At 38.6% G+C, this 15,954-nt stretch overlaps 1 protein-coding gene across 1 annotated transcript in view; it reads right to left on the bottom strand.

Moving 5' to 3' along the window:
• Positions 1-15,954, bottom strand: part of COL4A3 (collagen type IV alpha 3 chain) — a 63,892-nt gene that overhangs the window by 13,688 nt on the left and 34,250 nt on the right. The window contains exons 23-40 of the mRNA XM_071751760.1: positions 15,770-15,865; positions 15,350-15,420; positions 13,563-13,751; positions 12,458-12,626; positions 11,502-11,594; positions 10,308-10,412; positions 9,374-9,471; positions 7,931-8,081; positions 7,696-7,809; positions 6,740-6,907; positions 5,510-5,599; positions 4,814-4,948; positions 4,042-4,140; positions 2,462-2,551; positions 1,935-2,074; positions 1,668-1,794; positions 1,327-1,407; positions 345-443 (exon numbers count right to left, since the gene is read on the bottom strand). Coding sequence (XP_071607861.1) covers positions 345-443; positions 1,327-1,407; positions 1,668-1,794; positions 1,935-2,074; positions 2,462-2,551; positions 4,042-4,140; positions 4,814-4,948; positions 5,510-5,599; positions 6,740-6,907; positions 7,696-7,809; positions 7,931-8,081; positions 9,374-9,471; positions 10,308-10,412; positions 11,502-11,594; positions 12,458-12,626; positions 13,563-13,751; positions 15,350-15,420; positions 15,770-15,865 — 2,115 coding nt within the window. The remainder of the gene's footprint in view (positions 1-344; positions 444-1,326; positions 1,408-1,667; positions 1,795-1,934; positions 2,075-2,461; positions 2,552-4,041; positions 4,141-4,813; positions 4,949-5,509; positions 5,600-6,739; positions 6,908-7,695; positions 7,810-7,930; positions 8,082-9,373; positions 9,472-10,307; positions 10,413-11,501; positions 11,595-12,457; positions 12,627-13,562; positions 13,752-15,349; positions 15,421-15,769; positions 15,866-15,954) is intronic.

A 15,954-nucleotide genomic window follows, 5' to 3' on the forward strand; every position in this document is an offset into this window, starting at 1 on the left:
ATTCTCACATAAGAGAGCAGACTCCTTTAAAAGCATTTTGGTTCTTTTAATTTCTTTAAGATTAAACACAACAATACTTTGGTTCTTGCAAACATTAAGATTTTAGGGAAAGTTAAATCACATGTAGAATGGAGCAGTGATATCTGTGTTTGGGTTTTTAACAGCATATACAGGAATTATCTAGAAAAAACTGTGAATCATGACAAAGGGAAAAACCTTTATCTTATAAACTTATCTTTGGTTCCACAGAAGCTCCCTATTAATCTTTCCCAAATAATGCTTTTCAGTTTAACTAGGGAAAACAACAATTGTAAAATAGAAAGAAAGTATTTAATTGGTGTTACCTGGTTCTCCCTTGACTCCTGGGGGACCAGGCATACCATCCTGACCTTGATTACCTCTTTCACCAACAAGTCCATTTTTTCCAGGGTATCCAACACCACCTGTAAATTATAATGGACCACAATATCATTTTCACTTCTATTATTTTGCTTTTCAAAGGGAGAAGATATAAGTCCCCTTTATTAAAATTTAAGTAGTTGAGCTACTTCCAAGGTAGATGTAACTCTGTATAATTTTTATTGACCTCACTGGACTTAAATGGATTTAACACTCCTCTTTTTACAAGCAATAGCTTCCTGTCTTTCAAAGACATTTTAGGATCCTGCCTTTGATTTAATCCACACTGGTGGGAATCCAAACAGGCAGTGTGGTTTCTCTCCCTGGCTCTATTAAAAATTCTAGGTATCTCTAAGCAGTGAGTAGATTCTGATCTTTGCTAACTCTGCTGTTAAGTCAGTGCAAGCTCACTGGAATCTGCAAAACCATATCATCCTCATTTTGATGAAGATCTATGAATAGAAGAGCATTCAATGCTCTTTTTAAAGACAGTGACTGGCACTCACTTTATTATGAAGTCTGCAGTGCATACCTCTCTGTCACTGCACATTTACATACCCCCTCTTATGTTATCTAAATGTTTTGATCTTTGCTGTTGCTTGAACAAACAACTGCAATTCTGTTCCCTCTTTCCACACCATTTTCTTCTTTTCCACATCTTAAGTTGCTTATTCTCTTTTAGGAGGTAGAGTAAGTCTTTCTTAAAATTGTGTGGCTATCATATCTTGAGAACCTCTGGATGAAAAAAAAACAACCTCTTGACTGGCAATAACAGGCTGTTAAGCTGAAACAAGAGAAGGCAAACAAAGCCTGGAACTTCCATAAACAGAGACTGCCACTGCATCAATTGAATTATAAAAAGGTCAGGAGAAAGAACATTACTGCCTCAATACAAAGAAAATAAATCAAGGGACAGATATACCATACCAGGAGGGCCCGAAATTCCCTGTTGTCCTGGACAGCCCTGCTGTCCTTTCACACCACTATCTCCAGGAGGTCCAAGCTTCCCTGCAAGAACAAAGTGTGGGAGAGGAGAAAAGGGTCTAGATCCTGACTCAGACTGAGAATGGTATTTTTTCTGCTTCAGAGAGCTGCAGAAGATCTCTAGGTGACACAAGCTAGCCTGGCTGCACTGACTGCCAAGGAGATGTTTAGTCACAGGAGCTGCACATAAATGTGCCACCCCACAGGTACCCCGTGCAGTCTATTGAGAAATTATCTGCTAGAAACATGTCAAGATCTCACCACCCTTCCAAAATAAAACATACCTGGGATTCCTGCATGTCCAGTTTCCCCTTGCATCCCATGTGGTCCAGGTAACCCTCTATGTCCTGGATGACCTTGGGATCCTTTCTCTCCTTTGCTGCCAGGAACTCCTGGGGGGCCTGGGTCTCCCTGTGAAACAGCAGTTGCAAACAAAAAAGTAAAGAATCACATTACATTAAATACCTTACATTCCACATTTGAACAATATGAAACATACTCCAGGGCTCTGCTTATTGCCTAACATGACAATGTTTCTGTTGCCTTTATACCTTTGGACCAGGTTCTCCTGGAGGTCCAGCAGATGGGTATCCAGGATCTCCTCTGTCACCTTGAAATCCAGCATAGCCTGGTGGACCAGGGTCACCTGGTGGTCCTGGAAAGCCTGGAGATCCTTTCTGTCCTTTTGGACCTGGAAAAATACAGATATTGATACTGTTCTTAAAGGGACCATAACTATACCACACATTTTTGTGAACATAACTGCTTATATATCCAGTTATTCATTCTTCAGTAAAGATTAAGTAATTTACACAGACAGTGGTTTTACTTCTAAATACATGAAAAACAAGTTCTGACACATAACAATATATAAATTAAAGAAGCTAATTTTATTTAGAGGGAAGGAGAACTGCATTCTGCAAGTCATGCAAATGCTGGGGTGGCAAGTAGTCTGTAGGTACTGAAAAGAATAAATCCCAGACTAAGTTGTGTAGTCAGCTTACAGCAACTGCTCAGATCTGTGCAAATACTTCTATACAGCTCTTTGAATTTGTAATACAGATTGATGGAAAATGACCTGGAATTCCCATGTCTCCTTTGTTTCCTGGTGCACCTGGGAATCCTTGTTCACCAGGAATTCCTGGAAGACCCATAACTCCTTTGATACCTGCAAGATGAAGAACTAAGTGTCATCTTCACATCTTAACCTTACACACATGCTGGCTGGTACAGCTCTCATGGATACAGAATCTTCTATGGCCCACCTTGTCATGGTTTCTTATTATTTTATTAATCAAGTTGCAGCAAAAGTGTAAGTCTTCCTCAGACACAGGTAAAATTATTCTTATTGTCAGAAAGTTGAGGAAACAACAAGTATCTTATATATCCAAGTTAAAACTCAGGTTTGTGGCCACAGCACAGAAATACACGTCTGCAAATTTTGATCAAGATCATGAATTTGCATTTACACACTGGACTTCCCATTTGTTTTTTCCCTGCATTCAGTCTGGTTTCTGGACATGTTGCAATCATATTATTATATACTCACTATACACCTGTCACTATTAATATACTCAAGAGCTTTTTTGTACATTGCTTAAGACACTTTCCCTAACTCACTTATCTTCATCTTAATTTAGCTAAATTTAGTTTAATGACCACAAGATCTATTTGCATCTAGAATGCCCAGATGTCTAAATTTCAAGCTATGCCTGAACAGTTAGGCAGGTGAGGTCTTATTTTCTTCCACAAAATGTAAGGGAGTAGTGGAGCATTTTCAGTTTTTCTGTGATGACTTCCTACACTGACCATAATGTGCTAATGACAGATGTAAGAGTGATGATACATTGACATACAGCACAGATAACTGAGATAATGAGAAGAGCCAATTTAATTACAAGTTTAAAATTATTTCTGATTGTCACCATTTTTATCTATCTCATCATAGTGTCATATGGTTTTCTACAAATAAGTTTTCTCAAAGAGTCAAAAATAGAGAGAAGATGTTTTACCAGCATTAATTTGAAAAGAAGAGATGCATTTTCTCACTCAATGGTCAACAAGTATCATTATGTACAAGGTTATGGTAATGGCAGAGCAAAACTTTGTGAAATGGCTTAGATAGGATTTTATTTACATAGGTTCTTTTTAAACTGCTTTTTACTGAAGAACTGATAACTTTCTTATTATAAACCAAACATGTAGGCTTTGAAAAGGGAAATAGAACAATCCAAACTAAAAAAAAGCTCTGAAATATTTTTGTGCATATCTGGAATGTGAGTATTTTAGAATTCTTACCTTTTTGTAATATTGGGAATTCAAACATCACTTTTAGAAGTACCAATTTTTATTTGTTGGCCACATCAACTTTCAGATTTTCATGTTGTTATTATTCAGAACTTATTATTATTTTCTATTCATCACCCCAAACAATAAGTAGTCAATGGAAGGGAACAAAAAATCACTTGGTCATAGCTTTTATGATTTTCAAACAGCAGCTTTTGAAATTGCTCAGTTTCAGAATTCTCAGAAAGGCTTCAGAGTTACTACAAAGAATCTGCTGCTGCTGCTGCAACTGGGGTTTATGTGATAGCACTAAGGTAATATAATATCTATCCTTCATGTGATACAGTAATTTTAAACATAAATATTCTGTACCTGGTCGACCAGGTATCCCTTCAGACCCATCAAAACCTGGAGGGCCTTGCAAACCAGTATATCCTTTTTCTCCTTTGAGACCCATTCTTCCTTGGACTCCTAAAACAAAGTTTCATTGAAAAATATTGCAAATATTCTACATCTAGGATGTCTTATGTAACCTTTAAAGTTTTGTAAATCTTTAATGGAACAGAAGGGGAGGATTCTCACTCCCTGGACACACACAAGCTCAAAGTTAATGCTTTCTGTATTTCTCATGTGGAGACACAAGGAAGTTTCTAGAAGCTCTGCAGGAAAATGTCTACACAAAAAGTCAAATAGCATTAATTAATCATATAGAGAGCCTGTGTTAATACTGCAGAGGAATTCTGACAGGTCAGTATTTCTGAGCAGAATCAATTTCTTTGCAATCCAGCATCTACCTGTTAAGTGCACCCATTGCTATGCCCACAGGCTAGTAAATAAATGTGTAAAAACATGAACATATAGCATAAATGTATATAAATCTCCTAGTATTACTGACTTATTAATACTGTTTTCATAGTACAGTAAGATTATTTTAAGGACTATGGACTTGTACTGGAAATAAATATTCAGTGTAATATCCAAGTGTTTTATAAATAAAAAGGCAATTGCAGTGTTGAGCAATAATTATTTGAAAGCCACACGAATACTGTCAGTAGCAGAGTTCATTTCTTCCATATTTGAGAGTCCACAGAAACTGCAACACAGATCACAGCCCTAACTAGTTTCAAATGGCAGAACAATGTACCTTTTAAGCCTTGTTCTCCTTTAGTTCCAATACCAACCAAGGTCTCAGATGGTCCAGGAAAACCTTTATCACCTGGTTCACCTTTTGCTCCCAGAAACCCTTTTCTTCCCTTTTGTCCTGGGAAACCAGAAGAACCTGCAAGAAAATACAATGAAATTTTCTGAATAAATGTGACTGGAGAATAGCCTAAAGGAAGAGATGTAATACCTGTCTGCAGTAGCAACTATGTCTGTAAACATACATTTCAAAGCAACAACAAATTAGATTCTTGAATTACTCCAGTCCTCAATAAAACATCTATAAGCACAGATTATGCTAAGAGATGATAATTTCTTAGACTGAATAAATGTATTATCTTAGATCTGTTGAGTAGATGTAATTAAGAGATTTGGAACATGAATGAGATAGAAAACAAAAATGAACAAAAAAAAATCCCTCTACTCTTTATTTAGCAAATCACCAGCCATTTTTACAAATACCAATGTAACACAAAAGATGGCAGTTCAAAACTGCTAAAAAAATAAATAATGTTGTTATTCTGTCTGTAGACTGCACATATACAGGAGTCAAAGGAATTCTGGTATGAGACATGTACTCAGGAATGATAACATAAATCAGCATGGATCACAAAACTACTTCAGTGAGGAATTTCCTATATCCTAAGTAATGGTGAAAGCAGACACTGTGGCCACTTGCCTCTGATACCAGGGTTGCCTGGTCTTCCCATCATGCCAGGGGGTCCAGGAATTCCTAACAGGCCCCTAAAACCTGGCTCTCCTCTTAACCCTGTGAAATTGAGACAATAGGAACATATCTGTTAGTATTTGATCAGTGAAATAGAATATTACTACATAAAACTACACATGAGCCTGTCCTTTAATTGTTTAATTGCTTATTTATTTTTTCTATCTCCATTTCTGTAGCATACTGGAGAAGCCAATTTTTCAGTCACTTAGCCACATAAACAGCACTTACACAGAAACCTCAAAACTAAGATAAGAAGCTGCAACAGCTTCCATCAATGAATGAAGTGATGGCCTGAGGATAATATACCTGAGATATCCACATAGGGATGAGAGACCTGTCTTGGGATGTTCTGTTTCAGGAGTTGAAGGCCAGCTGGGACATGACAACTTCCCTCAAATTACATCACAAATTTGGGCTTGCACAAGTGCTACACATTTCACATTAGTTCTAGAAGTCTTGCATATAAAAAGGTACATACCACCTCCTTCCCACAGAAATAAGGCAGGATTTGACACTAATAAAAAGATCTTTATTAGAGATAGGAAGCATTACATACCTGATGTATAATCATAGAATTTTTTTGGTTGGAAAAGCCCTTTAAGGTTGAACTGAACCATTAACTTTACTCAGTCCTCTGCTAAACCATGTCCCTCAAATGCCTTTCATCTTCCAAGTCAAATTTGAACACATTACTGAAAAATAACCAACAGGGACTGCCTACCTTACCTAATGTTAGTTCTAGTTAATGTGTCAGAGTTTGATCTGACTCAACTCTGGCGATGTTAAGATCTGAACTTTCTTTTTAAGAAAAAGAAGGGAGAATTAACAATCTATCTGTTTGAAAGGGATACTGAGTAACATCTGCTGAACACTTGACATTTCTATTATGCTGCAAAGTTGCTTTGAATGTCAACCAGTTCATCTCCTGCTGCAAGGACATTACTGTATAAAAAGCAATGTAAGGCAGCTTTTTATTCTCAGAACATTCAGTAAAATGACAGCTTCAAGATATGTTTGCAATTTAGGGAATGATGCTTTATTTGCTTGTTGATCTCAATGATATATGAAAGCTTTAGACAAAAACATATTTCAGCATCATCAATCTAGGAAGCATGACTGGCACCTTTTTGCAGAGAGTGATTTAATTTCCATGTCAAAACAAGTTTGGAGAATCCTTACCTGGCACACCAGAGATTCCTATCCTTCCAGAAGGTCCCCTGGGACCAGGTAATCCTGTGTTTCCTTGAACACCTATTAATCCAGGTTCCCCAGGCTTTCCATAGACTCCTGGGATACTCAAGCCAGGAGGGCCTTGTTGTCCTTTTGAACCTTGCAAACCTCTTCCTCCTAACAAAAATAAATGACAATGTAATATGGCCCATCTGTCTGCAAAATAATCCTTCACCTCTATCACCTCTTCATGAGCATGAAACTTTTTGCACTCTGTCTGTCTGAGGGCTAAATACTAGACCTGTAAGACAACAGACATGTTCAGGAAATCTTAAAAAAAGTTGTGGTGTTGCTTTTTTCAAGAGTGAGGAAATAAAAATAAAAGTCAGAATAGATAATTCATTTCTTTCCCAGGAAAAGAAGAAAAAAAAAAAAAAAAACAAGCTCGAAAAACCCACCAATTCTGCATCTATTCTAAAAAAAATAATTAAAAAAAATAAACACATTTAAGAAAATTACTTTGGGATCAGATCTAGCAGAAGGACTGTGCTGGGTACCTGAGTGTCTTTCTCATGGAACAGAAATCATAGACAGTATATGTGGGTGCCTACCCAAACTCTTTCTCTGTTTTGTTTCTTTATCAGTTGCATTGCACCAACAAATCTCATTTCAGCCCCACACTGGAGACATGACTGAAATATCCCTTTTCCTGAGGAATTTGGGCCAGTTTGTGATTACTCTTTGTTCTGTACAATGAAATCTGAATCTTAATCCCTCTTAATCAGTGCATGCACATCCTCCCACTGAGGGAGAAAGTGTATTATGGAAATGGGCTCACATTTTCTGACACACTATCCTACAACCAATATTCAAAACCAACTTTCAGCTCCCTCAGGGCACTGGAAATCAGAAACAAAACCCAGAGCCTCCCAACCTAATGGCACATTTGATTCAGAAGGTCCTACCTGGTGGGCCTGTAGCTCCCTGGGCACCTGGCAAACCTGGCAGGCCAATAAGACATTCAGCAGGTTTCCCTGGAAAACCTGGGTCTCCAGGAACTCCAGGTGAGCCACGATCTCCTAAAACAAAGGAGACTGGAGTCACTATGGTTTAAGTAGAAGTTTCAGGCTTTGAGTGAGCATCATTTGACTTGGCTTCTCTTTTCTTAAAATAATTTGCTGTGCTGTTTGACAACAGTACCTCTCGGGCCATCATCACCATCACGTCCAGCATGCCCTGGTAGGCCTGGAAGTCCTGGAAACCCAGGATCACCTTTTGAGCCAGGAATGCCATGACCTCCTGGTGAACCCAGTCTACCTGGGTCTCCAGGAATAACCATGCCTGGGTCACCCTGCAACACAGAGAGAAATGTAAAAAATCCTGGAGAACTCTAGTTTGCAAATTTGCCAAAAGATGTTCTCCACTGTGTGATTATTTAACTTCCTTCATTAGGTTAATTTTCATCACTCCCAGGGGATATTTTACATTATAAATTTTAATGGCTCCACTTCAGTAGACCACTGGATGCTCCTTATGGAACAGCTGAAGGGTCCATACCAGAGGAATATTCACCTGGATAACTTTTGGACCCCTCTCCTACCTCCAAGAAACTGCTACTGATCAATGCAAGACACTTCCCTATATTTGGCCTTTGCTGCACTGTGATGCTTTCTTGTAGATGTAAAAGCCCTTGGACCTTTATCTGAAGATCTGGCTGAAGTTTGTGCAAATACAACTTTTCCTTTCTGTGATATGACAGTCATATTTTTATTAAAATGTTAATTTAAATAATCAAGCTCATCACCCAGATGTGTCCTGGAATAGTCAAAGTCAGTTAATGTTTTTTTTTAATCATTCTTCTGAACATTTTTTTCCAGGAAGACATGGTTTGGGGTTGTTTGGTTTTTTTGTTTGTATGGTTTTGTTTGATTGTTTGTTTTTTCCTGGCTAAACTGCTGGTTGCTTTGAGAACTACCTGAGTAACAAAAAATCACTATGTTTGTAAAGCAGACACTCCATATCAACCTATTCTGTGGTATCAATAGTTTACAAAATCCACAACCTCCATGCTGTCATGAAAAAAAAAACAACACAGAAAAGGATGACATATAAGCACAAATAAAGATGTCCAATCTTCAAAATATTATTATAGTTATGAGTGCCATTATTTTGTTCCCATTTGATTCTTGATGAGAGTAATCAATTTATGGATGCAATCAGTTGATTAGTTTCTGTTAATCAGCAGGAGTGGCTGCAGTATTACCTCCAAGCTCCTTCCTCTATACGTCAACAGAGCACTTACTTAAATTAAATGCATCACTTCTCACTGACCTCCATCCAATATGTGCTGAATTGCAATATCTGAACAGCTCTGGCCTTAAGTTTTTGCTATAAGCAGTGAAATACCCTCCTTGTGCTCTGAAAACTGAAGTAGCAAAACATTTCAAATATATGATGAGTTCTGAAATCCTGTATATGAATTCAAAATTTTGGCTTGAGCCCCTTTATATGTAAACAATATAATTTCATAGGTCGTGGATCACTGGTTAGGAAATATATTCCTGACACTTGATTTATTGGCTGAGTGTCCCACTTTAATGAGTGCAACCTATGGAAAAGTCTGTGCTTCATTTTCAAGCAAACCTTTTCTCCTGGTTGTCCTAGGTTTCCAGCTCGGCCTGGATCTCCAGTTTTTCCTTCACAACCTGGTGACCCTCTGGCTCCTGCAAGTCCCTTATCTCCTGCAAAAGGCATTAAAATGGCAGTACAGGTGCTATGGTTACCACTTGATTTTACAGATGGTAATTTGTAGGGATGCAGTTATAAGCTTCTGAAGTTGAAGTAGTTTACATGAGCTTGATAGGACATCTTTATTTCAGAGTTGATATGACACACTGCATTTGTTCCTTATTAATTCACTCAACATGAACTGGAACATGGCTTTCTTACTTCAAGTCAGTTATTTCACATGTTATTCTTTTAAAATGAAGCTATTCTGATGTCAGTTGCCCATTGTTTTCTTTTAGCTGTCTGCTTGGAAGCAGTTTCAGTATCAGAGCTTGCTTTCCCTTCCCTCTCAACCCTGACAGGATTATGAGAATAGTTCTTGACATTTTTGGTGTCCAGAGAAAGGTATGACTTTTGCCTGACTAAATTCACATTATTCAAAATGTTTTCTATGCACATTAGAGCAGGTGTGGCATTAACACTTTATTTTTAATCAATTTTGGTTATGTACAACACTTAGAGAATCCATCTGAAGCAAGCATGACACTCATATGAGCTGCACATTGGCCAGGCCATATTGCAGGAAGCACCAATGTCTTTTAAAATATTTTCCTTATTCCAGCTTTGATACTTTGACTCTCTGAGGTACTTCAAAAATTACAAACTTGCAATTTAAAAGACTGGAGGGAGAAATTTCAATAGTGCTAAGAATAGTTGCCTGTCTGACTAATTTTCATTGATTTTTTTTTTTTTTTTTTTTTTTTTTTACTTCATTGCTTGTGGATTAAAAAAAAATATTATTGGGGGTTTTGTGTTTTTTTCTGGAAAAGAATCAAAAAGCATATTTTACCTTTTGGGCCTGGGTATCCAGGAAATCCAAGCCCTGGAAAGCCTGTGTCACCTGTTGGCCCTGGATGTCCTGAATCACCTGGCTGACCTCTTGCTCCAGCCCTACCTGTACAAAGAAAATAATAAACTGTAATATACTTTCCTACAGAACATCAGCTTGTAAGATTAGGAGTTTTGTAGTTTTTCATTATTAATTAGAACACCAGTCAAGATCATATTTGAATTTATTCACTATTTCCCCTAACCAGAAGGCTTTCACAATTAAAATGCTAATTGGGTTCACAGTATCAAAGCAGGCATGAGTCTGTGACTTGCTTTTTTGCAATCTGCCCAAATTCCAGACACAACTGGAACATTCTAGAAACAACTACATGCAGAAAAAAAATCTTCCACCTGTTGAGAATATACAAACACAAATTATAGGGATGATGCTCAGTACAGAAGCAGCTGTAAGAACAGTAGCTATCATAAAACTTCCAAGAAAATTTCCTGTGCTGCTCAAGGTAGCTTTAAAGGACTATTGTTCTACAAAACCAAAGAACAGATGCTTTACAGTTAGCCTGACTTTCACTTACTGTGCTTTAGAGCATTCAAAAATTCAAAATTTTAAACACCAGCAACTAAAAAACCTTCACCTAGAACCCAAGCCCAAAACCCACACACAAAAGGAAACTCAGGTTCTTAGTATTTTAGAACAATGATTAGTAACAGTCACATCAACAAGGAACTGGGAAACTTAGTAATACAGGTCCTTTTTTGACCACTATCCTGCAAAACACAAGAAGGCCCAAGGGCTTCAGAAAGATTACAGATGCTTTAACCTAATTTTGTTCCTCCTCTTCTGAAGGTTGAAGCAGTCCAAGAATAATTTAGGATATGCTTTTGTCAAAATTATGCCAGAGGCACATGCATCAGATGTTTCTGATTCTTGGAGGGACCAAGTCACAGTACAGGACTGCTTGGAACCTCTGCCATACTGCACACTATGGTCATGGCCCTGTGTGCCATTCCTATTTTCATCCATTTCCTCTGCATTCCTTGAAAGGGAACATTACAGCTAATTCCATAGTTTCTGTAGCACAGAAATCCTTTTTATAGCTATTTCCAACTAACCCAACAGTCTGGCCACAACTGGGAGAGAAATCTCAGTCAAATTATCTCTGATTTTTACTTTATTTATTGCAGCTGTACTCACCAGGCACTCCTGGGGGTCCAGGTAAACCATCTGATCCTTGAGGTCCTGGCAATGCAGGTAATGGAGTTATCCTACTGGTCTCTCCTTTCAGACCTTTGGCAAACACATAATCAAAGTTTCTAGTTTGGCAATATGTAATCTTAAGCATTTAAAAATATTAGTGATGAATCTACTGTGTTAAAAATGCAGTCTTCTACAGCTTCTGTAAATCTGAAACTCAAGTAGGCTTCATCAAGCAAAAATATTTTATTGACACTCATATCACCTGTAGCCTTCCTCTCAGCCATCCTCCAAGTCTACTGGGTACTCAGGAAAGGAAGCATGAAGTCAGCAGGAGAATTATGCAAGTGAGAAATGTATAATCTGCAATTCCATTTCAAAGAGATTTAATGGTTACTCTCTTTGAGAAACCTTGACTATATCTGCCATTCAACTGGCAGATTGTGAAGAACTCTGAGTTCTTCCAGACTGTGCTTTCCTACAAATTTCCTACACTGGTATGATTAAATCCTTTATATTTTTCCTTGATGACTTAGCTCACACTAAAAGATGATGATGATTGGATACATATTTAAAGACTTTTTATTTCCATGATGAGGACAGTAAAACACTGGAACAGGTTGTCCAGAGATGATGTGCTGTCTTGGTCCTCAGATGTTCTCAAGACCCAACTAGACAAAGCCTTGAGTAACTTGGTCTGATCTCATAGCTGATTCTGCTCTGAGCAGGAGTTTGGACTAAAGCCCTCACAGGGTTCCTTTCAATCTCAATTATCTAATGCTAAGACTTCTGCTACTGTCTCCAGTGGGACCCAAGTTGCAACAATGCAGTAGAAATCTCACCCCAAGAAAAACTCCTGTTTCATAAATTTTATCTTTTACTTCACTCTATCTCTGAGATTTCAACCAAAAGTTTTTTAACACAGGTAAAACACAGTAAAACGAGAAGTTACAAACCAGCTTCTCCAGGTAATCCAGGGGGACCAGGTACTCCTTTAGAACCTTTGAAACCTCTTATTCCTTGTGGTCCATATCCTGGCAGTCCAGGAAGCCCCATCTCTCCAGGAAGCCCATGACTTCCAGGCAGGCCAGGTAGTCCTCTCTCTCCTTTTGAACCAGCCAATCCCTATGATGATTACATGATTTTATATGAAACATGACTTGGTTTCCACACCAGCTTTCATAACAAAATGTCTGATTCTCTGTCTGCAAGTTATCTTGCATTACTTCAGCAACAGAGTAGCCCTGCTAATTCAAGAGGAATTTTACCTCCGATTTACTTGTGATTAAAGGAATATAAATTTTAATATCAGTGGTTACAAACAGAGGGCTACCTAAGAGTAAAATGGTACAGATACAACAGGTTGATTTTTCAGTCCCTGGGGCACTACGCTGCACAGTTTTCTTCCTTTTTAAAACAGGCTTGGTAAGAAAAACACCAACTCAGATCTGATTCACCTTAAGCAATGTCAAATCAGTTTTAAAGAGCTATATAGGAATCACTTTAATAGCTTCTCAGCCAACAGAAAAAGGGAGTAATTTTTACTTTTTATTTCTGCTGAACAGAGCTCTGTCCTAACAGCTCCAGTTTTACTGTCAGTTCTCCCAGATTTTGTGGTTTCTCTCAGCCCTGACTGGAGTCTGAACAGTCAGTGCCTAAAGACTGAACAGGAACTATAAGAATTATTATTTCCTTTTAAGCATTGTAAAACTAGTCAGGAAAACTGTCTGTTGAAAAAATATCTTGTTCACCATAGGAATCCAAAACAGTGCTCCATATAAATGTCCTGTTCAAACTTACATGACAATATTCTGCCAAGTTTTTTCAGCAACATTTATCTACACTACCCTCATCTCTCTAGTATTACACAAAAATACTCTCATTCACCCACACATATTGGTTATGCTCAACTATAGCAGCCAATATGCATAATACCCCTAAGTCAGGTAGAGGATATTCAGTAAAATCATCTGAATAGATAAAAGAGACTGTTGTACAAGATCTAAACACTGGCTTAGGCTTTCATGAATTTTATATTAATTGCAAACAGGGCATACCCACCTCTTCACCTTTAGAACCCTTGGACCCTTTAGAGCCAGGTCTTCCCAGAAATCCACTTGAACCTTTTCTTCCTCTGTCTCCCCTGGCCCCTGGATCTCCTTGCTCACCTTTTGGGCCTTCTGGATAGACATATCCTGGCTCACCTTTGGATCCTTTAAGTCCTTGATCTCCTCTAAAACCTGGAGGTCCCTGGAACAAAGCAATGAAAAAATTAAAAAAAAAAAGTTTCAGTGCTAGACACATGCCAGCTGTTTTCATGCTGCTTTTTTTTAAGTAAATACCTGAGACTGGTTCTCTTTAGTCTCATCTTTATTCATTGTAATGGCACACTTCAATGAACAAAGCTTTTTCACTGCTTGGTTGTGTGTTTATTATAATTTCATTTATACTACTACAAGCAGGAATAATGGAGGGCCAATCAGTGGATCAGAGTTTTAGCTACCTGGTTGTGCCTTGGTGGCATAAAAAAAGACAAGAAAGTACCTTAAAATCTAATTAGAGATTTCTCCTGAATATGGGAATGTTCAGAGACAATGGAAACAACAGAACTGCCACAGTTCATAGTTAAGTTCTCATCTCCCTTCTTTCCCACCTCTGGGCACAAAATGAGGAATCTATCACAGCCAAAATGAGTCCAAGCTGCAAGTACACCAGGCTCTAGGGATTTTGGGCTCACGAACTCTCGGGAGCCTTCTGGAAAAACCTGTTTGCAGACTTTTCCTTCTGCATCTGTATGGCAACAACCATGATGAATACTCCTGAGTACAACCTTTTTTTATTGCACAGTGCTGACTGTATTTTTCCACAAATAATTATTAGTACAGATCCAAGTCAGTACAGCCAAGTGGTGTGTCTGTGACAGCAGGTGTCAGCCTTCCTTCTTCATAGTGTTTCCTAAGAGGAAATGTCCTTTGCATCCCTGAAGAGGGTATTATGAGAAGCAAGTTTCCCTGCACAGTTAGGGCTTTAGCAAGTCCTGAATATGCTGCAAACATGAAGAGCAACAAGTCTGATCATGATCACAACACTCACAGCTCTATAAATTCTTTACATCCACTGTCTGGCCCTGTTCGAATTGGGCCAAGAGCCATTGCCTGCACAATTTCCTGTTTAATGCTCTCAAAAGCAGCTTGTTGTTCTGAGCCCCATTTAAAGTCTTCCTTCTTCTGAGTAACCTCATAGAGGGGTTTCACAATCTGATTATAAGAAGGAATATGCATCCTCCAGAAACCAACAGTTCCTACGAAGGACTGAGTTTCCTTTTTGGTAGTTCATGGGGCCATTGCTCCTTTTAATAGCAAAACCAGCCTCTAGAAGGATTTCAATTATCTTCTTTATAGGGATATCTCTCCCTGTCCTGAGTATGATGGAAACATGAAGAGCAACAAGTCTGGTGATGATCACAGCACACACAGCTCTATATATCCTTTACATCCACTGGTGTTGTTATAAAATAATGTAGATGAACCTAAGTTAGCTGTAAATTACCCATACCAGGCAGTAGAAGTAGTCTGGCCATCATGACACGAGTTCATGGCACAGGTATTTCCCTGCCTCACTGCCTGAGCTCAACTTCTTGCTGCACTGAGGAAAGCAGGCTCATGTCAAGCTGGGTCAGCAAGGTCCACTAAACAATCTCTACCCAGGCCTCCCATACAGACATAATCAACTACAAAGAGAAAACCATTGAAATGACCCATATGACATTGCATGTCACACCAGCCATCAGGTTTCTCTGAAATGATTTTCATGATATCTGAAAAATCATCTGAAAAACTCCATCTTACTTGAGCTCCTGGAAACCCCGGTGCTCCTGGAGAACCTGGAGAACCTTTTGGACCTGTTGTTCCTTCTCTACCTGCAAAAGAAACAGCATATTTTGTAAAGAAAAATGAAAACAAGAACACAGTTTTGACAAGCTCTACTAAGAATACCCAGTATTGTTTCTGCTTGCTACAGTGACTGCATCATCAGACTGCTCTGGCTTCAGGCTGCACCTAAACCTGTCAGCACTCTGACATCACCACTTTTGTGGCTCGTGCTCATATCAGTGAATGGAGCTGCATCAGTCTGTGACACTCATGACAACCTGAGGGCTGATTCAAGGACTGCATGCTGCAAACACCTGCACATCTGATTCTCATGCTAAAAGGGAAATCACTGGCATTTCCTACTGTCCTGTTGGAAAAAACTAGATATTAACTTACCAGGCATTCCATCTTGGCCATGTGGCCCAGGAGAACCAGGAAAACCAGGTATCCCAGGAATATAGCTGCATTTGGTACACACAGAAGCTTCATCACCTGGAATGAAAGTAATGCTTTAGCTGTTCCACAGCAAGTAATTCCCAGGCTTCACTAATGTGCTACTTGGTTGTTCTAGAGGATGGCTA

This window comes from Heliangelus exortis, chromosome 9, assembly GCF_036169615.1.
Source record: "Heliangelus exortis chromosome 9, bHelExo1.hap1, whole genome shotgun sequence".
Classification (NCBI taxonomy): domain Eukaryota; kingdom Metazoa; phylum Chordata; class Aves; order Apodiformes; family Trochilidae; genus Heliangelus; species Heliangelus exortis.